At 35.0% G+C, this 27,079-nt stretch overlaps 1 protein-coding gene across 6 annotated transcripts; it reads right to left on the minus strand.

Annotated features, from left to right (window-relative positions):
* Positions 1-2,918: 2,918 nt before the first annotated feature.
* On the minus strand, positions 2,919-26,265 carry LOC128208056 (PDZ and LIM domain protein 7-like). Of its 6 annotated transcripts, none has more exons than XM_052911382.1 (14): positions 25,982-26,265; positions 23,499-23,650; positions 21,148-21,171; positions 14,929-15,025; positions 14,422-14,531; positions 13,999-14,105; positions 10,218-10,392; positions 9,034-9,216; positions 7,157-7,212; positions 6,640-6,904; positions 6,212-6,398; positions 5,810-5,930; positions 5,172-5,287; positions 2,919-4,916 (listed from the first exon to the last, which is right to left on the minus strand). In XM_052911382.1, exons 1-14 carry the CDS (start codon positions 26,090-26,092, stop codon positions 4,839-4,841), a joined length of 1,782 nt encoding a protein of 593 aa, XP_052767342.1. In that variant the 5' UTR covers positions 26,093-26,265; the 3' UTR covers positions 2,919-4,838. The 6 variants fall into 6 exon arrangements, with proteins under 6 accessions (XP_052767342.1, XP_052767359.1, XP_052767333.1 ...); XM_052911399.1 differs by lacking the exons at positions 10,218-10,392; positions 21,148-21,171 and adding exons at positions 9,902-9,938; positions 21,634-21,669; XM_052911373.1 differs by lacking the exon at positions 21,148-21,171 and adding an exon at positions 21,634-21,669.
* Between the last annotated feature and the right edge of the window lie 814 nt (positions 26,266-27,079).

Genomic DNA, 27,079 nt, shown 5'->3' on the forward strand with positions numbered 1-27,079 from the left:
CATTCCAACCACTTGAGGCCCCAAAGTTATAAACAACCAATGTGAAGTACAATGTACTAATATATACTTGGTAGTGATTTATTATTATCAAACAATTGTCAATGGTTACAAAAAAACAGCGTTAATCGATAACCCTAGAACTTGATTATATAACTTAGGAAACATAAAATTTATGTGTATAATGTCATTTGTTGAGGCAAAACCTCGCACATCTAAGTTGGTGCTATAATGGGAAAAAAAATCCTTTTTCTTTTTTTTCTTATGTCATTCAATATGTTGGGCCAATTTTGAAATATTGAAGAGATAGAAGTTGTTGAAATGAACTTAAAATATATTTATATACCAATATTAAGTATGGAAATACATTTTATTATATTTAACTTGATTATCAGTTGTTTGGATTTCATTATCCATTATGATTGTTTTCTAATTAAACAACACTAATTGCTAGAGGAATATAGTCACTGTGTAAAGGTATATTGTAACCAACCAAGAGGGCCAAGATGGATCTTTATGCTCACCTGAGTATGTGGTTCAGGGTTAGCAGAGGAACATCTATGTGCAATTATTTTCAAAAGGGACAATGGTTTCTGACAAGAAATAATTGATGCTTCAATTGTCTCAGATTTCAAAAGTTCTATATAAAGTCATATAGTGAAAACTAGCCCCACCCCTTGACCACAAAGTTTTTAAGAACCAACATGGCTTGAAAGTATTTGAGAAAGGGCAACATTAGGAATATTTCTGTGTGATCATTTTGAAATCTGGCCTGTGGTTTCTGAGGAGAATATTTTCAAAGTTGTCCGTATGGTGAGAACTAGCCCCCTGTCAGCCAAGTTATTTTTCAAATCAACATGGCCTGAATGAATTTGATAAAGGACCACTTTAAAAACATTCATATGAAGTTATTTTGAAATCTGAAATCCGCAGTTTCTGAGGTGAATATTTTCAAAAAAAATCTTTTGGTTGCAATGGCAACACGTGGAAACATTTTATTTGAAGCAATCTGAAAGAGGATCATCCAAAGAATATTCCTGTGAAATATGGTTGCATTTAGCCAAGTGGCTTAGGCATAAAGTTGCTTGAAGAAAAATGTTGACGGACAGTCTCCTGTCACAAAAACTTACTATTAAGCACATTGTGGTAAAGGGAGCTAAAAAGCAGGTTTTAAATCTGAATAAGTGTGCCTTGTTGTGAAGAGTTTCCCCAATGTATCTGAATTGTATTGATATAAAAAATGTGTGAGTTGAACATCTGGCCCAGATTTCGCTGAAAATGGATTTAGATAAATTATTGAATAAGTAAATATAACACATTTTATAGAAAAACAAAAATAGTGAGATTAGCTTAATCCTGTTAAAAATAGACTTAGAAGTTTAGAGAAATTGGGGCCTGAAGAGTAGAAAATGTTCTTATTGAACTCACTTTTTTTTGCTGTTAGTAAACTTCAATACATAGCATTTTGGCAATGAAAGCTCCCCTATTGAGAACATGGAGACAACAGCTCAGATTTGAGGCTGAACTAAGTGTATGAGTGTTGGCTTTGGCATTTTTTGTTTAGATGAGGTTCACCAACGGCTGAGGTGAGGTAAACCACTGGAAGGATGTGGTAAATCTGATGTGTGAGTTTGAACACAAATGACAACCACATAATAACGGACTTATTCAAGGCACAACATAATTAACCAATAATCTCAGAAAGAGTTAAGATTTCCTTTTCGTATTCTCAATCATTGACTTCATGTTTGTCATTAAACTGAGGGTCCCCAAATAAATGCCTACTTGTAGATGTATTTTCATAAGCAACCTGTTTTCCCTGGTAAACAACAAGTTAGTTTTTTTCTGAATGTCTTTTTAGAAATAATAGCTCTGAACATTACCCCAGGGGTCATAAAATGCAGTTAACTATCAAAATATTAACACGATTGTTTTGACCATCTGACATTGATCCCGAGATCTTACATACAAACTAACATACTACTTCAGTATGCAGATTTGACACAGGATGTTATTGATCGACTGGGCAAATACGATTAAAATAATAAGATTTTTTTAAGATAACATCAAGGAAACTAATTCTTATTTGCCACAAGATCAATCTAAAATCTTCAGTATAGCAGGACTGGTGTTGAACTGATGTACAAGGGCACAGAAAGGAGATGGCAGGGGTCATTGAAAAATGTGATTTACCATGGGTCAAGAAAGATACAGGCACTACTACCTATCATGGTGGTTATGTGTCCCAAGTATCAGAATGATACCTCACAAACAGTGGGAGTAGTTTGCTCCACAAACTCCAAAATAGTCAAAAGTGTAAAAATCATATTCAACGGCATACTACGCAAAGACAAAACAGCCACAAGTCACAAAAACGGTCAGGCACAATTACCCATCATCATGTTTACCAAGTATCCGACTAACAACCCTAAATCTGTGTAAAGAAGTTTGCTCTACTAACTCCCGCCAACAGATCAACCAACTGACCAACAGATATCATATCTTTCTTATATATATTTTCAACTCCAATATACTCTCCTTCAAACTTTGTTGACAGGGAACTAATTCATATCTTTCATGCATACGGTGACTTTGAAAATCACACTATTTGAAGCTAAGGAGTTAGAGCCAGTCAGTCTTAGAGCCACTGCTTCCTTGTGTGTGACCGCATTTCAATATCTATAAAAATTGGGACAGAAAAATAAAAGCCTAAGTCAATACCATAGTCTGAATGATAAGACATCTGACATTATTACTACTTAATGTAAAATGTTCATCCAGAATCTAGTTCTATCTTGAAGCTATGAGATTGCTGAAGTGTTTGAGGTTAAAATGAAGCATTCTGTGAGAGAAAATTCCTCAAAAGCCACTTGTAGAGATGAAAGTTGAAAACATGAAAGAAGGAAAGGATGGAGAAAGCACAAAGTATGATAATTTTATTTTAAAGTTTATTATTGTTACATCAATCCAAGGTCAACTATTTATGGAAGCATAACAAAACTCAAAATCATACAGCACATTAACAATCATTAAAGATGTCCAAGTTTTAATAGATAGATAACAAGTAACAAAATTGTATTAGAATCAATAAGTTAATAAAAAGCACATTTCAATTTACGCAGAGGCTAATGTTACCAAATGGTGTTACATGTTTGTTCAATTGCATAGAAAAACATCCATAAACAAAATTGAAATTTCATTGCTGCTGTCGAGTAATATTTCCTATGGTGTTATATAACGTATAATATCAAAGCAAAATAACAAAGGCTTGATTGTAATCGAGTCATGAACACGGCTTTACCAACATTGAGATTCACGTTTTTATTAAAGGCACTGGCTCTTGATATGCAGAATTAAGAAATGTGGTATGTCCCATCAATTGTTCAAACATTACCAATCCTAGCACTAACATTTATCCAAATGTGTTCACGTATATAATATAACAACAGTAAAACAAAGTAAAGCAATGGTATATTTCATGTTTACATGTATACAATGACATAAATACAACATTTCTGTACATTGCAATACCCTATGTTATCTACATGTATAAATTAAAACAAAAAACAAACATTCCCACGTATTTAGGTGATTTTTTAGGATACACATACAGTTTCGTGATGGCTTGCAACGTTTTTATCGTGAATATCGAGGATATGAAGATTGGATATAGCGCGGTATAAAATATTCTAAAAGGCACATTCATAGATAGCTGATGCCAGATTCTAACACTGCATGATTTGAATGAGCCATAATGTGCGGTAAGAATCAATGGCCTATTTCAAAAGCATTTATCAAAACGTATCACAAACGAATGTATAAAAAGTCCATACAAATCATTCAAAAAATGATCAACATCTGATTGTGTAATAATAATCAAGGTTATAAAAGGTATAATATATTCTTAATTGTACAAAAATTATGCTGTATTCAATCAACCCCATGACCTAAAACGTGTAAAAACATCAAATGACTATAGCAAAGGAGGTTACAATAAATACTAGTTTAAAAATATGCACATCAAATGTTTACACAAGAAAACCATTGGGCAATGCCTACATAAATAATTACATGATAACACTTATTGAAGCATAATAATGCTACAACATATAAATGCTAGAATGATAATTAAGGTGTAGCTAACAAAATGCAATATATGTGAACACAGTCATTATTACACCGACTGAAGGCTTCATAAGATTTACCACTATGTTCTTGCGCAGTCACATATACAATTTTCTATTTATGCATAATAACCATGAATGGCATAGTAAAATTCTACAATTTTCCCTTAAGTGATATAAACAATGCTGGTTAAAGTACATGCAAGTCTAAAAACATGCAGTAAGGTGCAGTTGATTTTCTATAAGCCAGAATTATTTTCCTTTTCTAGTAGCACTCAATAGTTTTGATGAGCACTGTGGTAAATCTAGCGTTATGAACACATTACACTTGCACTACTCTAGCTTCTGTACATCAAGTAATATCCCCATCATCAACACGCATTCCTTTTATCAGTGTCAGTCTGACAATACTTAGTTTTAACAACTGTAAGATTGAAGCGTGATCTAATTCATTTTTTATTTTGTAACGGGTATTAACAATTAATTAAAATATCAAAACTTAAGTCTTAAACGAAATCAATCCTAATTCCTACTTTATGGCATTTCATAAGATTAATTGATCATCAAAACATATAACAATTGCTCAATTGTAAGTTTTTCAATATTTTAACACATGTAATTGTTTGCATACATGGGTAGGAAGGTCTTGCACTAAGGTAAAGAAGGCTACACACAACTTGAAGATTCCTAGGTTAAACACCACTAGATATGCCACGTTTAACTGGCGTGCTTTTTGCAGTACGGCTTTCCAGACTTTGCATAGAATGCCTGACCCTCCAAATTCACCTGGCAAGTCTGAAAAAATATAACAAATAATATTAATTGATGATAAATAAATACTTTTTACTTAAGAATTAAAACAAAGACTACGTCAACAATGAACAACGATTATCCCACAGACCTACATGTACATACTAATAATTATCTAAACTTTCTGTTGATTTTTCCCAAAAGCTCCACTAATGCATGTACCAGTAACAGAGTAGTTTTGGAAATGGAACTAGCCCAACATCAAAAGTAGTAGCCATGTGACTGCTATAGTGTACTTACAGAGCAGTTGAAGCACTCCGAGTGGTAGTTGTTGTTCATTGCCTCGACCCACTTATCGCCGGGCTCAATGGGGAAGTTGCAGGATGTGCACATAGTCTGGTACATCTGGCGCCAGTCTGAATAAGTGGTAAAAATGTTAAAAGGCTTGCTGATGTACGAGCTTGACTTCAGCCCTATATATTATAATAACTATACATTATAACAACATAGTATTTCTTAAGTCAGATTGATTTTTATAAATCTGAAGTTTCTGTTATTTAAATGGTATTTGAAGACATTCATAATCACTTATTATTCTAATCATATCATTCTCAATTCTTTATTTCTACATTATCATCCATTAAATACTCCAACAAGTACAAGTTTATTCTATATAAAAGTACAGCATTATGACTATTGGTAAAAAAACACCCATTTAACAGGCCCAACTGTACAGTTCTTGACAATACAACCCTAATACTGAATAGTAAGATCCCCAGTGACCCCTCATTTCATTATTATCATACTCATCACCAACCATTCTCCTACTACCCTGATCCAACTTATAAGAAAAGAACAACACCACTCTTACCCCTCCAGGCGAAACCCACTCCACAAGTGACACACCCCAGTATACCCCTCATTCCAAAATCTCATACCATTCTCGCAGTATGGGTGTCCATCCTCCAGGTGGAACTGTGTCCCTCCAATCGGCTGCTTGCACTTGAAGCACAGGAAGCACGCGGGGTGGTACTGCTTGTTCAACGCATTCACACACTCCTGGAATAGGGGCAACCATCAAATGAATACCAAATAAGTATTGACATAAATAATTATCCAGGTCAATACTGTAAGGACAGGTAAAGCATGTTTGGTAAGTTAAACAATGAGTCCCAGACCTCTGTAAAACCTTTCAAACTATTTTTTAAGTAAAAGGAATAGTTCAATAACAGAGAAAAGCATGCGATGACAACCTAGCAGCACAACGATGTGTCATGGTTACCCAAGTCATGGTGGTGTCAGCTACTAATGCACTTTTCTTTTAATAATGGCTCCCTTACCCCGACAATAGCGGCGTCACACTTGGCACAGTGTGGGGCAAAGTAAAGCTCGTAGTCCTTCTCGCAGTAGATAAATCCACCTTCCTCGACAAAGCCCATGTTCATCAGCTTGTTGCCGCAGCGAGGGTTGGCACAGATGAAGTGATCTGGGCACCAACTCTTACCCATCGCAGTCACGAATGGCCCTCTGAAAGGTGGTAGCGCCTTGATTAAGTATGATAATTACCATGCATAACAATTACACTTTTAACAATAATACAATGCCAAAAAAGGGTTAATCAGGCAATAGGTTTAACGTTAATTACTCTTTAATATTTATAATCTGATATAATTATTCAATATGACATGAGCTATCAGTACAGACAAACACACTAAGGATATCATGTATGTAATTAAAATAATTTGATCAAATTTCCTCTACCCCCTACCTAATGGGTCCACCACAGGAATGGCATATGGGCACCCTGCCAGCGTCTGCCCCTGTCTTCACCACAGCGTCCCCAATCTTACCCCTCATAGCCCCCACACCCGTAGGTTTTGAGGGGGGAGCTTTAGGGGCCTGGGGGCGTGATGCAGGTGGGGCAGCTGCTGGGGTAAAAGGTGGGGCAGCTGAGGGGTTGAAAGCCTTGGCAGGTGGAGCAGGAGGGGCCGCTGGGGCACCTTGGCCTGGTGCCCACACTCCAGGCTTGGGAGCTGGATAAATAGTAAGAAGGCATGTAAGCAATAATTATTAATATGTGTTTAAGTGTTTTGATTTTATTCCAATTTTTAAGCGTGTCAACGTGTTGAAAGTTATGTTTATAGTCAGTTCTTATTTTAAACTTTGCCATAAAAATGTTTCAAGATCCCTTTAAACTTTTGTTATTTTGCAAAAAGATAAATTTTCAAACTTTCTACAATTTGATTCCTTTTATTGTTTTGTAAAAAATTAGAAATGAACATTACCTGGAGGGGCCTTTGCAGGGGCCTTTGCAGGGGCCGGGGCTGGGGCAGATCCCTCACTGTAATATGAAACAATTATGTTAACAGTCTGGCTTGTTTGACTTACAAAATGCTACAAAATTATTTTGTGAATCAAACAAGCAGTTAATACAATATATCAATATAAAAAAATCATTAAAAATGAGTATAGCTGGTACCTAATTTTCATGAAATCCACAGGAAAAGTATTTACAATATCTTAGGTTTGTCTCTACTATAAAATTAATTTGCAAAATAGCATTGTTTAAACATGAAATCTAATTGGTATAATAGACTCATCTAAGTGACATGAAGCAAGTTTTGTTGTCTATTTTTGAATGACTAACTTCTGGCCATTAATAATAATACATTAATTTACCAGTGATCATGCAAGCCCTGATAACAAATCAAAGAATCAATAATAGATTGATAGAAAATAACTGATTTAATTTAAGCTCTTCATCTTTAAAACCATCTTTTGTTTTAATAATTTAACATTAGATATATATATATATATAACTATGAACAGGCTTAACAAGGTCCTGTCATACATTAATCACATGATTAGGCCAAATTGCTCCGCCCTTTTATTGCTAGACAACAAAACAGAAGACAGCATCAAAAACATCCCTCACTGTTGTTTCTATATAAATGTCATAAACAAGTAAAAAAGCAACAATTTAGCAACACAGCTCAGCCAGTATACCATATTTGTCTTTATAGATGCACATTCCCTATTAAATAGTAGCGCAGGCATTTTTTGTGGGTCTGGGAATTGAACGTTGCCTAACAAGACTGATTGCCAGTAAAAATGCATCTTTTTCTGCTGTAAACATCATACCTTCCAATATTTTATATCAAGCTCACTGCCTGATTTCTTTCATATAACCCACTTCCAAACTTTGTTATAGTAAGTTTACATAAAATCTTTACTCATTTAGAATTAGCCCATACGGTAAAATTTGATAAACACACTGCACATCTATTGAAACAAATATGGTAAAAGCAAAAAAACAAACATCACTTTTATGTGAATCCTCCAAATATTAAACACAGACTGCGCGCTTAAATCAGAAAGATTTCACAACGAATTCATACAGAAATGCATTCAAACATGATTAAACTCAGTGGACTGTGAACTTAATAACATTTCAATGTTTATGCATGCAAAACAGATGTGAATGCACACAATACTACATGCATTTTCATCATTCTGTACGTAGATTGAATTTCTGCTTGGAACCAAAAGAAGTGCATTTCTGTATACTATTAGCCAAATATTTCAGCCTTCTGCCCTTCTAGCCAATGTCTGTTACCATAACTGGCGTTCAATTGCTTTAAAAGTAGTGGACTGCTCAGGAGACTGTATAACAGCCTTGTACCGTTGGTATTCTTTTTCATGCACAAGTTGGAAAGTTTCAGAAGGGGAATACAATACAGGCTCAGCCCCAGTAGTGTAAGCATTTTGACCTGGTGTGAAGTGGGCTTCAGAACAAGGCTTATACGATTCTCTGCAAAGGCCAAATAGCGGAAAATGTTTCTACTACATTTAATGATACTAGATATATTAAAAAAAATTTTTTTTAATCAATCCACCGTACATGAAAAGCTAACATCTGTACTTAACCCGTGAACAGAACTCTGCCATTTGTTGTTTATTCAGATTGCTATTCAAAAGAACTCATTGCCAAAACTGAATGTGTGTTATAAGAAATTGCATGTGACGTCAACAGACCCTCTTCTCAAACTTTTAGCAAAATTTATATTGATAAATTAAAGTCATAATAATAGAGCAAGAGTTCAGCCCTCTCTTATCAGCTCTGGTTACATAGTAAGAGTAACTAAGAGTTAAAGACAATTACCCAAGTTGTTTTTCTAAAACTTTAATTGTGCGTGTTTGTTTAACTTCCTGCGGTTTTTCGTCCGTGGAATTTTCCTCTGGATGCTCCTGTTCACGCACGAGCTTAAATGTTTCTGACGGGCGGTACAAACGTTTACCCTGAGCATCATATTGAACTTCCTCACCCTGTTGTTGTCCATTTGTCCTGTAAAAACAAGTAACTCGAACATGCAGTTATATAACATGCAGGGATGTTAAAGGGGGTTATAGGGTGTAACTTGTTACTTCAGACTTTTAATTGTGACAATATGATTAATGATGAAATACCTGTAAAAAGAATCTTTTACAAAACACCTGCATTATATCCTACATTTATGTAAGGGTCTACAATACAGTTTTGTTCTATGTAATATAGACTATTGAATATGATGGTAGAAAGATCCTGAATATAAATGATACATGGTACATATAATATAAAATTAATATAGAATGTTCTTATACTATCATATGTAATATATCATATTTACTCTATAAGTCTTACAGCTGCAATATAACACTTTTTTACCTAAAACTTTTTTTGAATATATTCTCCACATTGAAATTTTGGCATTTCAGGTACTCAGTTATCCAAGGGAATCAAAACCTTGAAATAGTTACCTTAAAATAAGTACTTCTGTTATAATTATTGATATTAATAAAAAATAAGGAGGAAATTTTAAATGCTGCAGAAATCCATGCAAACTACAATAAAATTGCAGAATATACTCAAAACTTCATGCAATTTCGAGAAAACTATGGAACATAAAGAAGAACTTTGTTCTGAACTACGCTAAGGGGCACAACTCTTCAATGAATAGAGCACTGGAGGGAGATAACTCCATGCTTTTTACCTCTTCCATGGAGCATTTGGGCTGCTCTGTGGGGGCTCTGTAACAATTAATTAATACTCAATTTAGATGGTTATTCATATAAATAGTGCTTGTTCATTAATATTTTGTAATGTCATACTCTCTCCAAAGGCTTCAAATTGAATTACAGATCAGAAATGACAAGGCAATTGTAAAAACAATATGGTAAGACTGACCATTATCAGACATTTAAAACCTTTTGGCCAGGTTTTGATGAAGTGAATTTGGAGTAAGTATGACATCACTTCCTGTTGAGGAACATAAACAACAGGTGCTCAGTATCCCAGGTGACAATTACCCATTGTCATTGTTGGCAGGTATATTCATCTGTGTTTGTACGCTGGTGGCTGAGTAGAGCCCTGAGGGAGAGTTGAACTGTTTCACCACCCCGCCCTTGGTGCCTGCCCCTACCATAGTGTTAGGGGAGGGGCTCCGACGAAGGTCAACTGTGGGGCGCAGGGCTGATGGTGGCTCTGTAAGGAAGCTCTTTATTTCTTAAAGATGCACTCATACTCCCAAATACAATTGTTTTAATTTACCAAAAAGAATGAATAAATTTCGAAAACAGTGGTTCTTATGAAGGATACTTTGAAAGAAAAGTTTAGAAAACATGGTATTTCTATCTTATAAGATGAAAGCTGATCACTTTAAATCTTTTTGCACTTACCAATCATCTAATATTTGTGTGTTTCCAGGTATTAAATGCATGGTTACAATCTTGTTATCGGTAATTATTATTTTCTATAAATCAATGCATTATTTAGTAAGTTTTTTAGGTTTATCACTCAAAAATTATGCGCGTGATACATGTGTATGTATTGATTTTAAATACGAGTCTTACTTTAAACACATACCAGCTGAGACACTATCTGGACAATATTATTGTCTATTAAACTTGATTCCATTACACTCAATTTCTTTAGCTAAAAACATTTGACTTGTCTCTTTATGCAAAAATAGATCTTGAACTCAGAATATTGAGCTGGTAGCTTAATTTTCAATTTAATATTTAGAGTTACAATTTCATTATATGTATGCAGGTCACAAGCGAAATAAGGTTATGTTTTTATATGTTTAGTATATCACAACAATTTGACATAGCATATTCAAACAAAGTTATTTTCTACACAGTTGACTTGCTCTGTTAGGTTTTCTAAATGTCTATAATGTTTTATAGACTATTAAACATATCTTCATAAGGCAACATTGATCTACTTCTCCTAATTAGATTAGTTTATTGATGGAAGGGCATTTATTATCTGATAAATGTTTATTAACAGCTCATTGCTACCCACAACTTTAAAGATATCTTGGGTTAACACCATAGATAACAACTAAATATTCACCCCATAAATGGAAGTGAATAAGGAATGAAGATTGAAGGTGTTATTTATCTGAAGGAAATAAGTAATCTGACCATAATTGTCATACAATCATAGCAAGCAGTTATTTTTTTGGTGCAAGTTACTGCCTTCTAAAAGCTGTTACCCCTTGCGAAAAAATGTCCATTTTTCACCAAAAGTTCATATTTTTTGCCAAATTTGATTAATGTAGAATAAAAAAAGAAAGTTTTTTTTTAAATATAAACAAAATCTTGACAAAACTTACTCTTTCAAAGCATGATGTATGCATAAAAAAGTTAGAGTATGAATATTTACCATTATATTAGCTATTTTGGCCTGATTTTGTATTTTCCCAAAGTCAACTTTTCTTCCCAATTTGCACAGGCACAGGCAGTAAAAATAAAAATAAACTAGAGATTGCTTTTTTGAAAAAGCGCATGTCTCCCCCATTGTGTGGTCGTAGGTGAGAAATAATCAATGATGGACATGAAATTTGTACTTCCTCCCTACCAAGTTTGGTGAACCTAGGTCAAACCATTCTCAAGATATTGAGCGAAAATGTTTTTTACATTGGGGTTCGCCGCGACCTTGACCTTTGACCTAGTGACCCCAAAAACAATAGGGATCTTCTACACCTCATGACCAACCTCCCTACCAAGTTTGGTGAACCTAGGTCAAACCGTTCTCAAGATTTTGAGCAGAAATGTTTTTTATATTGGGGGTCGCCGCGACCTTGACCTTTGACCTAGTGACCCCAAAAACAATAGGGATCCTCTACACCTCACGACCAACCTCTCTACCAAGTTTGGTGAACCTAGGTCAAACCGTTCTCAAGATTTTGAGCAGAAATGTTTTTTATATTGGGGGTCGCCGCGACCTTGACCTTTGACCTAGTGACCCCAAAAACAATAGGGATCCTCTACACCTCACGACCAACCTCCCTACCAAGTTTGGTGATCCTAGGTGATGCGGTTTTCCAGTTATCGATCGGAAACGAACAAAGCATTCTCCTGATATTGCACGGAAATATTTTTTTACATTAGAGGTCACAGCGACGTTGACCTTTGACCTTGTGACCCCCCAAAATATAGGAGTTTTCTAAACCTCATGATCAACCTCCCTACCAAGTTTGGTGAACCTAGGTCAAACCATTCTCAAGATATTGAGCGGAAATGTTTTTTACATTGGGGGTCGCCGCGACCTTGACCTTTGACCTAGTGACCCCAAAAACAATAGGGATCTTCTACACCTCATGACCAACCTCCCTACCAAGTTTGGTGAACCTAGGTCAAACCGTTCTCAAGATTTTGAGCAGAAATGTTTTTTACATTGGGGGTGGCCGCGACCTTGACCTTTGACCTAGTGACCCCAAAAACAATAGGGATCCTCTACACCTCACGACCAACCTCCCTACCAAGTTTGGTGAACCTAGGTCAAACCGTTCTCAAGATTTTGAGCAGAAATGTTTTTTATATTGGGGGTCGCCGCGACCTTGACCTTTGACCTAGTGACCCCAAAAACAATAGGGATCCTCTACACCTCACGACCAACCTCCCTACCAAGTTTGGTGATCCTAGGTCATGCGGTTTTCCAGTTATCGATCGGAAACGAAGTGTGACGTACGGACGGACTGACGGACTGACGGACTACCGGACTGACGGACAGGGCAAAAACAATATGTCTCCCCCAGAGAGGGGGAGACATAATAAAAAAACTGGCGAGAAATGAGTAGTTTCTTAACATTCACTGATTGAGGACTCCTCCGATTGAAAAGGTAACAGTCCCCAACTTTTCTCATCGAGTTTCTTACAGTTAAGAAAGCTTGATACAAAATGCCACACTTGTGGGTTTTTTTCTACGTCATGTATGTGTAACACATTCATATTCATTCTGAGGTATTTCATTGTCATGGCCAAATTTTATGATGCCATGAAAACAGGGGAACAACAGTGAACAGTGAGGTTTGTGCTTTTTTCTTGTTATTAAATCAGACAAGAAATATAAAGTCATTCCTCAGTCCAAGAAGTAACTGTCTGAGATTAGAAAGAGACTTAGCCGGATCGTCTGAGGAGCGGCAGCCTTCCAGACAGACCTAATCATGAACATACGAGACCTAATCATGAACATATCAGACCTAATCATGAGCATACCAGACCTAATCATGAGCATACCAGACCTAATCATGAACATACGAGACCTAATCATGAACATATCAGACCTAATCATGAGCATACCAGACCTAATCATGAGCATACCAGACCTAATCATGAGCATATCAGACCTAATCATGAGCATACCAGACCTAATCATGAACATACGAGACCTAATCATGAACATATCAGACCTAATCATGAGCATACCAGACCTAATCATGAGCATACCAGACCTAATCATGAGCATACCAGATCTAATCATGAACATACCAGACCTAATTATGAGCATACCAGACCTAATCATGAACATATCAGACCTAATCATGAGCATACCAGACCTTATCATGAGCATACCAGACCTAATCATGAACATACCAGACCTAATTATGAGCATACCAGACCATATGCTGGGTCCCATCATGGATGTCTCCACAAATGTTCCATTTCACCCAAATTCTCCGGTTAATAATTCTAAATAGACCTTCATCATTGATCTATGTCTTTATTTTGACACTTTTGGACCCAAGGGTTATTGACGCTTGAGTTTAAAGGCTGGTCAAAGCCTCACGTTCTATTGACTCACCCTGGCCACTGTCAAGAGTGTTCTGGAGGAACTTGAAGGAGCGAGACTGGTGTGAAGGCTGACCCGCGGGCTCCTCCACCTCCTGGTACTTGGAGTAACTAGGCTGACTGGAAACACATACAGAATCAACACTGAAACTCGCCATTCAAGACTCATTACTAGTTGTCAGAATAAGTAATCTGTATATGATCTATCTTACTGAAAAGTGCTACATCCATATTTTGTAAACATTTTAACTTTGTTTTTGTTAACAGTATGCATCAATTTAACTTGATTTTGTTAACAGTATGCATTAAACGTCCAACAGTAGCCTGATGAGAGGGGAACTATATATTTCAATACGAAGAATTGTGAATAATACCCTCATTTAAATTTGCATTCTGAAGTCTGTCATTACGGTACTGTTTATAAACTGAAGACTACCTTAGATTGATAGTGGCTGTGGCCTTGGAAATGTTGTCAACAGCGCCTGGGTTGTACGGTGCTGGCTTGCTTGGAGCTGAGTTGAATGGCTTAGGTGCGGCATTGTACACCTGAAATATTGAGAAAGTATACCAAATACATGTTAATCTTTTTGATCCAAAGTGGTACAAATGCCTTGTGCACTCCATTGAAACTAAGATATAAAGTGAAATCATAAGGAGGTTAACACAATTCTGATAAAAGTTTTAACAATTATCAATCGATTGATTTCTAAGCTTAACACTACAGTGGTTGGAATTAACACAAGCTATCAAGCCCTGCACCGGTAAAAAAGTCCATGCTTGCTCAAATTAGGTTTTATATAGCAGGGTTTGTTAAAAATATAGATGCCAGACTTTCGGGAATTCGAATTCGGGCCTGTTCATCCGAAAGTGTAATTTCGCTGACTGATACTGTGCACTGACACTATGCATCACATATGGTTACATGTGCAAGATCTGCTCCAACCTGGTTTTGCTGGCCGGCGGGCGGGCCTCCAGATCCGTAAGAGCTAATGGTTGGGGCCGCGAACGTGTCATAACTCTGAGCTGTAGGACCTCCACCTCTGGAAAAAATAAGGAAACTCATCATTAAATTCACAGAAAGAATCATAATGTTTTGGTTTGCAGGTTTTTACACATTTATACATACCTGTCATCATTGTGACAAGATGTAATAAAAATGGACAATGGATCTTTGACAGAGAGGGAGCCTGAGAGACCTTCAGAGTAGTTACTGTGGATTTATAAAAACAAATTAAGTGATTTTGGCAATGTATTCATAGGGTAACAAAGGAATGATTTTCATCAGATGTTTTAAATATATATTTATCTATCAAGTCTTCAAAAAAACCTCAAAAAGTATTAGTCATGCAAGTTAGGAAAAAAAGGTGGTTTCAAAAACGTGTGGGTATCTTTTATTTAAGCCATTTAAGTGTGAAATTCAAAACGTCAATATTTTATACAAACACACCCTCAACATTTATCAAGTGAGTCAGATATGTTTCATGTATGAAAGGAAATTGATTGTGAGTCAACTTTTCAACTGAAAACAAACCATTATAGTCTATACCACGGACATGCTTTTTAAAACAAACTCTCATGCAAAGGCATACAGTCAAAACAACTTTTTGAAAGTCTTCTAAATGTCTAAATGTCTTGCATATGTCAGTTAGTATCTTCACCGTTGAAATCAGTGAAGAACAAACTGATTATCTTTAGAAGGTTGGAAGGTTTTTCAAAACATTTCATTATTACCAGTCAGACAAAGGCTAAGATATACACAATAGTCACCTATTGTAGTATAACTATTAAAGACAGGTTGGTATTTGGTGGTAATATGATGGGTTATGCAATATTTAATTATATCCATAGATAAAGTATCTGATATCAAGTCTCCATGTCAGGTCAGTTGGATAATGAAAGAAGTCACCAAAATTAACTGCAATAGATTGAATCTCATCAAGCAAACATTTAACATGGCATAAAATATATACAGTTACAATTTCGGCAAATTTAAGAGTGGTAAATACAAATGATACCATAATATACCGCTATTGACTAGCAGTAAGTTTAACAAATAACCCATTTTATGAAGGTCTTAAAAAGGCTAGAAAAAACCAATAGGACAGTGCTTGGTCCAAAATCTCAAAACAAGAAAGGCCTCCCAACAGTGGAACAGACTACTGAACATCTCCCCATCAATACATCAAACACATGACCAGATTTCACCTTCATGTTCAGCTGTTAAACATCTCCACAACACCCTTGCCAACAATATTGTACCCAGAACTGCTAATGTGGGAGTGCAGAGATATCTCATAAATAGGCTAACTTTCAAACAAATCTGAACCAAATACCATAGTTTTGCACCAAAGTGATATATTTTCCAGGTAAGTTATATGGCAGAGAGAGAGAGGAATGTTGTAGTTACTTCAGGCAGCTACAATGCCTTCATGGTAGGCTGGAATTTCATACAAGACCTGGGTACATTACAGAGAAGTAGTTATCTAAGATTATTATCTATGGTGAAAATTGTATACCTCAGCCTTAGGTGTTCAAACTGCCATAAAATACTAATTACACATATGCCATACAGAGTGTTTCCATTTAAAAGAATTAGTTTACACTTTTTTTTATTTAAGCTTGCAGCTTGCAGACAGCTAGAACTCAGATATGCATGCATCCCTGTTGAGCCTATTTCTTTGGTACCCAACTCCTGTTCGGTGTCCACTTTCAGAGGCCAAGAAAATATGCCCATGGAAGAGCTGAAACCCACAACCTCATGGTAGAGAGGCAAACACCTACATCACTCTTACCCTACTGAAATAACATTATTAGTATAGTACATGTACATGACAGGAATCCATTACAACATACATTGTATTTAAACTTAAGAATTTAAGCTTAGATTTTATTTCGCAGCAATTAGAAATGGAAATCTGATCATAATAAAGTATATGACCTCCTGTGTAGCGCAATCATTATTTTGCATAACAGTGCAGAAAACTTTGAAAACAGTCTTTCTAACGCATACCTGGGATAAATATGCTACCAACTAATGAAATCATCTCAAAAAGATTGATTTAAGTTTGTTCAATATGTTAAGAGATGTCAATATTTCAGAATTTTCTAAAATTACCCAGAAAACATCATTATGTTTCCTGAACCCAACCTGACCTGGTTTGTTATCAAAATACCCACTGTGAAAGCTACAAATACCATTCTTAAACCTGTTAAGCCCACTATCATATCTAAAGAATGTAACTTTTAAAGCTAGAGATTGAAATTTAAATTCTAAATAAGAATACTTTCGGAAGCTTTTATATCCAAAGTATCCAAGTGATACGAAAAATGGAAGCAGATAATGAAAATGTTTGCTTTAAGAATTTGTGCTAAATAGCCATTTAGCAGTAGATTGTCAGTGAACTGAATTTATAGAAACTTGATTTTAATTGATTCTGACATGCTATTTGCTGAATGCAGAAAATAAACAGTTTCTTCATTTCACAGCCGTCTTATGAGAAATAATGGACAAGCTGTAAAAGTCACCACTGATATTATTATACGATGTGGCATAACATTACAAACTGGCTAATGCAGAGGTCTTTACTATGACAACTTCCTATTTTTTTGCTCTATGTAACTGCCCTCTGATTTAACAAAGGTCATTTGATTCATTGCCAATCAGAGAAATTTCCTGATGCACTGAATGTGCATGTGCAAGACATTTACTTCATAATCAGATATGATATTGATAGCAATGTGCAAATCATTTCCTAGAAATGGTAACATATCTGACCAACATAACTGTAAACATACTGAAGATCTAAGATACTCACCAACCATGATGCATTAAGTGCATCTGGGTTATTAACAACTAAAGATCGCTATATTAGAAAACAAAGTTACAATAACATTCATCAAACAATGATCCATCATGACAGCAGGCATCTGGAGGCACACCTCTGTACCTTACATCAGAGTGGCTTGACATGATTTAAAACTTAAAGTTATGAATAAGTGAAACTGAACTTAAAATATTTGCAAAAGTTTTTTACCATTGTCTTTCACACATTCCAAAATATCAGGGGACATCCTTAAAGGGCGATACCCACAATAACTTCAATTGACTGGGCTGTTTTTATTACATCAAAGAGATGTCTTTTTTTTCTCATGTAAACAATTTTCACACTTTTTCTACGAAGTCATTAAAGATGTGATAGTTAATCCACGAAAGCCATAAAATTCCTGATAAGTGACCTAGTCATGTCCTTATTCTAAGCGGTCGAAGGGCCCTGTTGAGATTTCAAACTTTTGGAAGCCCTGCTGCTGACCATCATACATTTTGGTGACCCTGGTCTTGAGCACTGGCTGCTGTCCTTTTCAATATGTTCAAAGTCAATCAGGACAGATTTAGTTCCCCCTTAAGGCCAGGCTAACATCTACTATCTCTTCCCCAAGGCGTGTAGGTGATGGTGCTACCTCTGTGGAATGCTGTTCTCAGATTAGATAAGTTAAAACATATGTGCCAAATTATTTCCATACACAAACAATGCATGTTACCAGTACCTGTGAGATTGAACAGGGGGAATCATATTGACACAATCATACTACACAACAGGAGACTAATAACTGGTTTACCATCTATAATAGCTGCTGAATCATAAAGGGCTAGACAGAATTGCAGATTTCAGGCCCTCTTATTTATGTGAAACATAAGGTGTAAAGCTTCAAATGTTCCAACAGGACTAGAAGAAATAGCCTTCAAATCAAGACCATTTACAGGAGTATGAATTCTTAATGTGAAAATTGTTGACTATTATTAAGACATTCAAGATCTACAGTAATTGTCATCAATCAAACATTCATAAACTCTAGTTAAAAAAGACAAAGAAGAACTTCCAAAGCCCCTGCAATGTTATAAAAGTGAATCCGTTTTCTGCAGATTTTCAATGCACGCCTGATCAATATCTTGCCAATAATGATTCTTTCTGCTGTGCCAGCTACATTATTGCTGCCTCAGCAGTTTTCTATTGATGTTAATGTGATTTGCAATTAGAAAACTCATATTAATAGTACAGAAACAATATCATTACAGACATAATAAATCACACTACTATTATTACTTCTGGAATAGAATTCTGTATATCAAGTACAAAATGTGAACCATGATTTTGTTTTTCTGCTATAGACAGGTTGGCAAGACGTAACAGTTCATGTGGTCATCGCCAAGCAGTAATTGATAAGTTGATTTTATAGCATCACTGACCAGTAGCAAACTGTGGTTGGCTACTTTGCATATGAACACATTGTTAACAAAATGTGTCTATTAAACAGTATACTGTCAAAGTTTAAAACCAGTTTCAGAAGCAGTCAAAGGATTTTTGGGTGAGCTGTGTACGAAACTCAGAATTCAGCAAAAGTGTCTGTCTGCAAAAAAATCATGTACATGTAAGAGAAAGTTCTTCACATTTAACCTCAGATCAACCATGTAAACATACCACAGCAAACTGTCTTACAATTCCAAAAAAATATTTTTGGCAAGCAGCTCAAATAGCATACTTGTGATTGGGAAAACAAAAATAACTTGCAATGAATTTTATGGCAAGCAAGTTCTCGTCTCTGGCAATGGGCTTCCCACCTGTATATAAACATCGAAGCGCAATAGATATCGAAAAAAACATTTTACATTCAAATAAAAATTATGAATTCAGGCTCTTCTTTATTACAGCAATAAATGATCAGTAGTTGTTTCTTGCATCAGAAGAGAATAACTGAGACAACAGGTTCATGTTAATACATTCAGAACATTATTATAATATAAAGTATACAACCTATGAAGAATGTTAATCGGTCTTATCACCCATTGCTAAGCAGCAGTCATGACTCTTAAATCAAAATACCTTAAAACATCACATACAATTTTATAACCACAAACATCTTGCAAACATGCTTTCAAGTACACACAATTTAAATGCATTCATGCTTTTTACATATCAATTATCAATAAAACAATGAAGGGTAGAATTGGGATCACAGTGCAAAAACAAAACCCTGTGCATTAACTATCTATATGAGATTGTAAAGTAAACGAAGGTGGGCACATGGTATACTGGTAAATCCTTAGTTTCCTCAATTAAAGTTGCTTGTTTCAATCAATGTGATTCAGAAGAATATGAAAGGTGTATGCTGAGAGTTGAACAGACAACTTCTACCATCACCGATACCTGGGCACATGATTACGAACAGTCTTAAGTTTGAGTCTAGACTCAGCATCAGAAAAGCATGTACATTAAATCTCCAAGAATCTCTTTATTCCATTGGTGTTACAAAAAAGTCACAACTAGAAATGTGTCCATAGGACACGGATGCCCCCACTTCGATTTTTTGTCACAGAAAATAAGCCATAATGATTATTCAGGATAATCTCAAGTCTTTTTTTGCAAATAAAGGGCCGTAACTCCTAAATGACAAAAGCGATTTCCATGGCTATCGAACTTGATCAAGATATTATGGTCACAATCATGTATGTAAAGTTTGGTGAGGATTGGACACATACTTTTCAAGAATTAGATTGGAAACATATATTTTTGAAGTATTTTTGGCAAAAAAGGGCCGTAACTCCTATTATGGTCACAAACATGTGTTTAAAGTTTGGTGAGGATTGGACAAACAGTTTTTAAGAATTAGATCGGAAACAATCTTCGGGACGTACGTACGTACAGACAGACAGACAGACAGACAGACAGACAGACAGACAGACGTACGTACGTACGGACAAGGGCAACCCTATATGCCGCCACTTTGTGGGGGCATAATAAAAAATTACAATGAAATGATGATTTGGTGTTTTGCCACCTGAGTCTGAACTCACTCTTGAGACTGTTTGTAATCATGGCCCTGGTAACCAGTACACTTAGCCTAAGCAGATTGAAATGCCATGTCTTACTTATCATTATCAATAAGGAAATATGAAATCACGAAGCTGATAACATTACAATGAAATACAGTACTTGTTCTTCAGTTTCCATGGCAATCAGGAAATATATACCAGTTTTTCAATTGTGTCCTTCATACATGACAATGGATATGGGTTGAGAATGGCACATGTCAATGTGGAAAGGAGGGCTCAATTTCATCTGCGAAAACTCTGCTCCACAGTACGGCAAATACCATGCCAACTTACCTATGACTCATGTGGTAGTCATACCTATGAGAAAATATATACTGAAGTCACTTAAAATGATGGTCATAAATATAGTATAGTATAAATATAGTATCACATTTATATTAAATACATTATAAATGCACATGAAAAAACAAAAAGAACACATCTGATTATTGCATGCACAGAAAACATAAATAAAAAAAAATAAGTTAAGGTATCCCAACTCTACCCTTCAGCTATTTTATAAATCTTATCTACAAAAAATTTGGCAAGTGACAAAGTGATAGTCTAGCAAAATTTATTTTAAATTTCCAATGAAGTTTATTTTAAAATCTTTGAGAATTTGCCAAAATTTGTTTCTTGAAATCTGCAAACATCAACATATCCATTAAAATGCCATCCATTATTTTCTACAACAAAAACTTCTCTCTCCTAATATCTATGATAGGAAACTAAAAACAGTTCAAACATTCCGGATACTCCTACCACGGTACACTCACTTACCCAAAACCATTTTGTGTCTTCTTCTTTTCTCGTATTCTATTACAGGGCAAAGAAATTTAATTACAAAATGAATACAGGATGGATATCATATAACAATCTTTAGAATATAGACTAAATTTTCAGCCAATGAAATTAAGAACTAGGCTGAATCATTAAGAATTTTAACTTTCGCGGGTTTTTAAAGGTCCGCCTACTGCCACTCATCCACTCATTTAAATGATTATGAAGGCTCCATGCCTCTTTCTTAATCATTAAAATGCTACTTCATGTCAGATATCTAACAGATACATAATAAGGATATCTGTTTGTTTCAATTCATTAAGTGATTTGTTCTGCTCTTTCTTTCTGCAAAAAAGTAACAGTTTAGGTTACTCAGTACTGGTATGTAAAACCATGAATAAAACTAAACATGCCTGTGACAGTTTTCATAATATTGCATTTGAGTCCATGTGATTAAAGTGTCATTTTTATATGCAAAATAATAATAATAGTTCACATGACGTTATGCTCAGATACAACCAAATTTAGCAGGCTGTGATTTCAAGCTTGGGAGACCTCTACCAAAGGATAACGCTTTGCATCACTACATTTGCTTAAAATGATACATCAAGGTTTAACGTTGTGAACACTAGGCTAAGTGTACTGTAAAATAGATAATTCATTAGAAAAATGGTGTACTTCAATGATTTCACAAACAATGTAAATATACATGTATTCTTCTATGATTAACACACCAAAGTACTGGCTTTCAGCAGTGAGCTTAACAGATAAAAATCATTTGCAAATGTTAAATCAAACTTGGGCGCAACAACGCTTTTTTCTTGGGTCTACACAATATTGACATTGTTTGGTGAAACTATTTAATCACACAAATCACGACAGGATATATTTCAGCCTTCAGAGTAAAGGTATACATGGCCATGAGCTCATGACTAACACTTTTGTTATGTAAAACCAACTAAACATATTAAATGCAATAATTAATAATTAATTAATGAAATGAAACCCATCCTCAAATAGTTTTCACCCAATTCAATACTAACACTATCTGTTTACAGAGTACTTTCAAATTCAAATGCACATGAAAATTGGGTCACAAGTGACATATGTTCAAAACAAGCCTCTTCTAATTATTTGATAAGACACTTAAGAGCGTGTAGTTAAAGCCCACTGCACTTACATGTACCTATCATAACAGAGGTATGCGACACTCATAATCTCAAAATAGATTGAATCATTGATCATAAAAAACCGATTGAAATTCAGGGGTGTGGCTGATCTTTCTGTATGACTTAAAGGCAATGAGTTTAAGGCTTGTGTGTAAATAATTCATAACTATCTGAACAATTCAGACATGTTGTAATGATATACATGATATATAAAAAGCAAAGTAATATCCTTAAACCCAAAACTACATTATAAAATAACACATGTACACAGAAACAATATATTATATATATATATATGTAAAATAATTAATGTCATGAGTTTGATCAGATTCTGTGGGGGTATACCAGAGATAGTGGGTAAGAAGGGCCATGTTTCAATTCCCAGGTGGCCCCCCAGTGCCGAGTGAATGCAGTCCCCGCTATTCACCAGACCAGGCAAGGTTACAATTGACTGGTGTATTACTAATAACATTTCAAATCTTTCATGACCTGCTAAATGCCCCTTAATTGGAAATATCTTTAGTTTGATTGTGAAAATTACACATCTTAATATAACTCATTTTAAATTTCCATTATTTCAAGACCTGCCTTTTACCCTTAATTTGATAATATCTTTAGTGAGATTAAGATATAATATTATGAATACTATTTTTTTCATGTACTTGTAAGAAACAAATCAAATCAAAATAGCTCTACCTCTGCAGAAGAAGGTCTAGTTTGTTGCCATATGATACGATGGCATCTTGTGCATCTTTGTGTTTGAGCGTATCACTAGACTTGCTGCCAATCTTCAGTATTATGTCTCCTTGTTGAAGCCCACATTTAGCAGCTAAACTTCCAGGATTCACCTGAAACAATGGAAACAATTAAATACAGCTAAATGTGGATGATTTCATTTATACAAGCAGAAAAACAAACATGACCAGTATATTGTAGCAGGTTATGATGTACAAAAAATAAATGATGGCTGTTATTGAAAACAAATCTGACCTTGCTCTCGCAATATTTATATGAAAACACTGGCATATATATATAGTCTTCTAAAATGCTATACCAGAACCAACTGATCCTAAGTGTTGCATTATGTAATACTTGTAATATGAAGGACTACAAACAGTTGACAGGAAAAACATTGGACAGACACAGTGATCGAATTGTCTAGGAAATGCATCATAACTGCTTTATTAACTTTTTTATATAAATACACTGTAAACAGTAAATTTCTTGGTACAATACTTTCCCAATTTGTTTTCTTTTCTGTCTTTTTGAGGCAGTGCCAAGTCATTTACATACACTGTGCTGTATGTTCTCATACTTTTAATTGATCTCATGTTATATTATTTATTAAAAATGGATAATACGGAAAACAGATCATACTTTTAAATCATCATTTGACCTACCGGTACTAATAATTAATGTTCTCTAAATAACATACAAACCTACAAACTAGATATATTATGCAATATGTAGGAGCTAGAGTGTAACACACATACAAGAATAAATCATATAATTCTTTTAAAATAACTTATATATATTGTAACACACATACAAGAATAAATCATATAATTCTTTTAAAATAACTTATATCTCTTTGCTGGCATCAGCATACCTCATTTACCTGTACTATTTTCATTCAATACTGTTACATGATGCAGATGTTCAGGTTGCCAATATGCGAGAAGAGGATATGCTGAATACCTGTTTAAGCAAATTGAATCTACATCTCAAAGAGCTGCTGTATTACCCTTCATTGTCATCAAAATTTGAGTTAACTTCAACATTCTTATTCGGCCTTGGAAATTGTAACATGCCTGACTTGTATGTACGAATAAATAGAAGGTATCTGCAAATCAGCTAAATTGGGAGGGCAAAGGTTTCAGAGGCCTAAAGATTCTGCTGCAGGTGGGTAACATTAAAATTGGCCTGAGCTACACCCCTGCTTTTGGTTTCTGTGAAATTCTGTTACTGCAGTTGTAAGAAGTTTCATGTGAACCTATGTAGGGATATAATTGTTGTCAAATATATACAAGCACAAAATGAGCTGAGTTCAGATTCATCTATAATATATATTAAATTTATTTTGACCTATTTGTTACATCATAACAGGTGTCGGTCAATAGCATTATATGCCAACAGTTCAGTATCAAATTAAGTGCTGGAATTTCTCCAATACTATATTTTACAGTTGATAATTTCTATCTGTTACAAGAGAGGACCTTTGTTTTTACAATCAGTAACGCACAATTACCGATTAAGGCAGTCAAATCAAGAAAGTATTCAATGTGACAGTTCTTTCTCAATGAAACTCAATATCAATATGTCATATTAGTCCAAAATAATAGACGTGTTATACGGGATTCTTCCAATCCCTAACGTCTAAGCGGGAATGTGCAAAAAACGGGGGTGTTTTAAAAATATTGAAATTGTTTTAAGTGAAGTATTTTATGGTTAAAATTGATCATAAAGAGTTATATTCATATTTTACCATGTAAGTGAAATGTTATTTTGCACTAAACAAGCATTTAATGCATTAAAACAAGTTGTTTACCTTTCCAATAAAACGAAAGTTGACTGACACAGAAAACAATTATGCGAAGGGGAACAACTCGATACAATCGTAATAACTCCGACAAAGCTTCGAAATAGACCTCGTTGCACAATTGTAACAACTCAGCCATGGCCGAAATGTTCCGAGCGATTTAAAACTGTGCCCTGAAGCCTTGCAGGTGCCCTTCATGTATATTTCGTTATGTTTTGACAGAATGAAATGAAGAAAAGCTGTCAAACTCATAATTATAAGTTGGATATTTATTTTTTGTGTTTGGAACTAATGTAAAATAACATTATCTGGTAATATTTCTTGTTTCTATGATATTTTATAGACGCTATATGCTTTAACCCGGAATTCTGATCTGAACAACTACCCACTTTTGATACTAAACAAATTGTACGTGAAGGATTTGCCATATCAAAAATCTAAAAATTATCTGTCAACGTACAATTATTTGGACTATATATCATATATGGAGATATACTACATATTTATATAACACTGATTGCATCTTGTTTATCATTGTAAAATACAAAAAAGTATCCACCCTCCATGACATGTAATCTTCATTCTAGCATGCGACAATCAGACAATCCATGCATGAAAGTGAAAGTAGAAATTTCCATACACGGGCAATCGTGATTGGACTACTGAAGTCCTTTCCTCCTTGCATTCGAAAACCCCATGGCGTTGAAGAGTCCTGTCTCTCTAGTTTAGCCTCTAAAGTCAAAATCGACATTTTCAATTTGTTTAACGGTAACACTTCATATAAATCCTTGTATTGTATTGGAATAATTCACTCCATAAAACTTATTTCCTACTCAGCTGTCAACTTTTGCACACGGTACAACCATCTAACATCTTTAGCCGTAAGCGCTTGAAATGAGCGAAACAACCTTCTCAGCGATTATGAGGTAAGTAAAGCAGACAACAGATCTTTAGTTATCCAAAGATTCTTATTCTCGAGTCGTTATCAGTGACCTCCCCTAAGTATCTGAAATGATATTTGCCCTGTCAAAATTGTTGATTTTTTTAAAAAAAGGAGTTCTGACTAGTTTCTTATTGTACTGTCATTTAACAAGTTTCATGAAAATCTATTTTCTCATTTTGAAACATTTCCAAAAGATTTCTCGTACAGCAGAGGGATGATATACTTCGTGTGCCACATATTTATCTTTATGAAACCTTTGATGAATAAGAACGGTCATTTCAAGACCGTTATAATCTGATAAAAGGCGTACTTGAAATGGGGCGAATTATCACCCTTTATTAATATGGATTTAAAAAAATGTAAGATGGTACTTACCCAGATCGAAATATAGTTTACCACAAGGCGGAGCAATAGAAGTCTGTGACAAACAATTCGAAACGAGCTTATTCCTATAAGTTTCCTATCGCTATTTTAAATGTACATGTAGTGAAACAAAATTAACAGGTCAACCTTTTGAATCCAAAATCTGTATGGAGCATTTACTTAGGCCAATCGTCTTCTGAAATAAAGGGAACATGTGCAGGCATATTTTAAGACCTGACCTGGTCTGGCCTGCTCACTCAACATTTTGAATTGGGCCATGCAGGGCCAGGCCAGGCCAGGCCAGGCCAGATTTTATACATATTAAGAGTACAAGCTTTGACTGTGACACAATGATAAACATTTATTTAGAAATTAAACTACATGTTTAATATAATATTCACTTACTTTTTTATAAAGCTATCAAGAATGTGA

The sequence above is a fragment of the Mya arenaria genome, chromosome 2 (genome assembly GCF_026914265.1).
Source record: "Mya arenaria isolate MELC-2E11 chromosome 2, ASM2691426v1".
NCBI classification, from domain to species: domain Eukaryota; kingdom Metazoa; phylum Mollusca; class Bivalvia; order Myida; family Myidae; genus Mya; species Mya arenaria.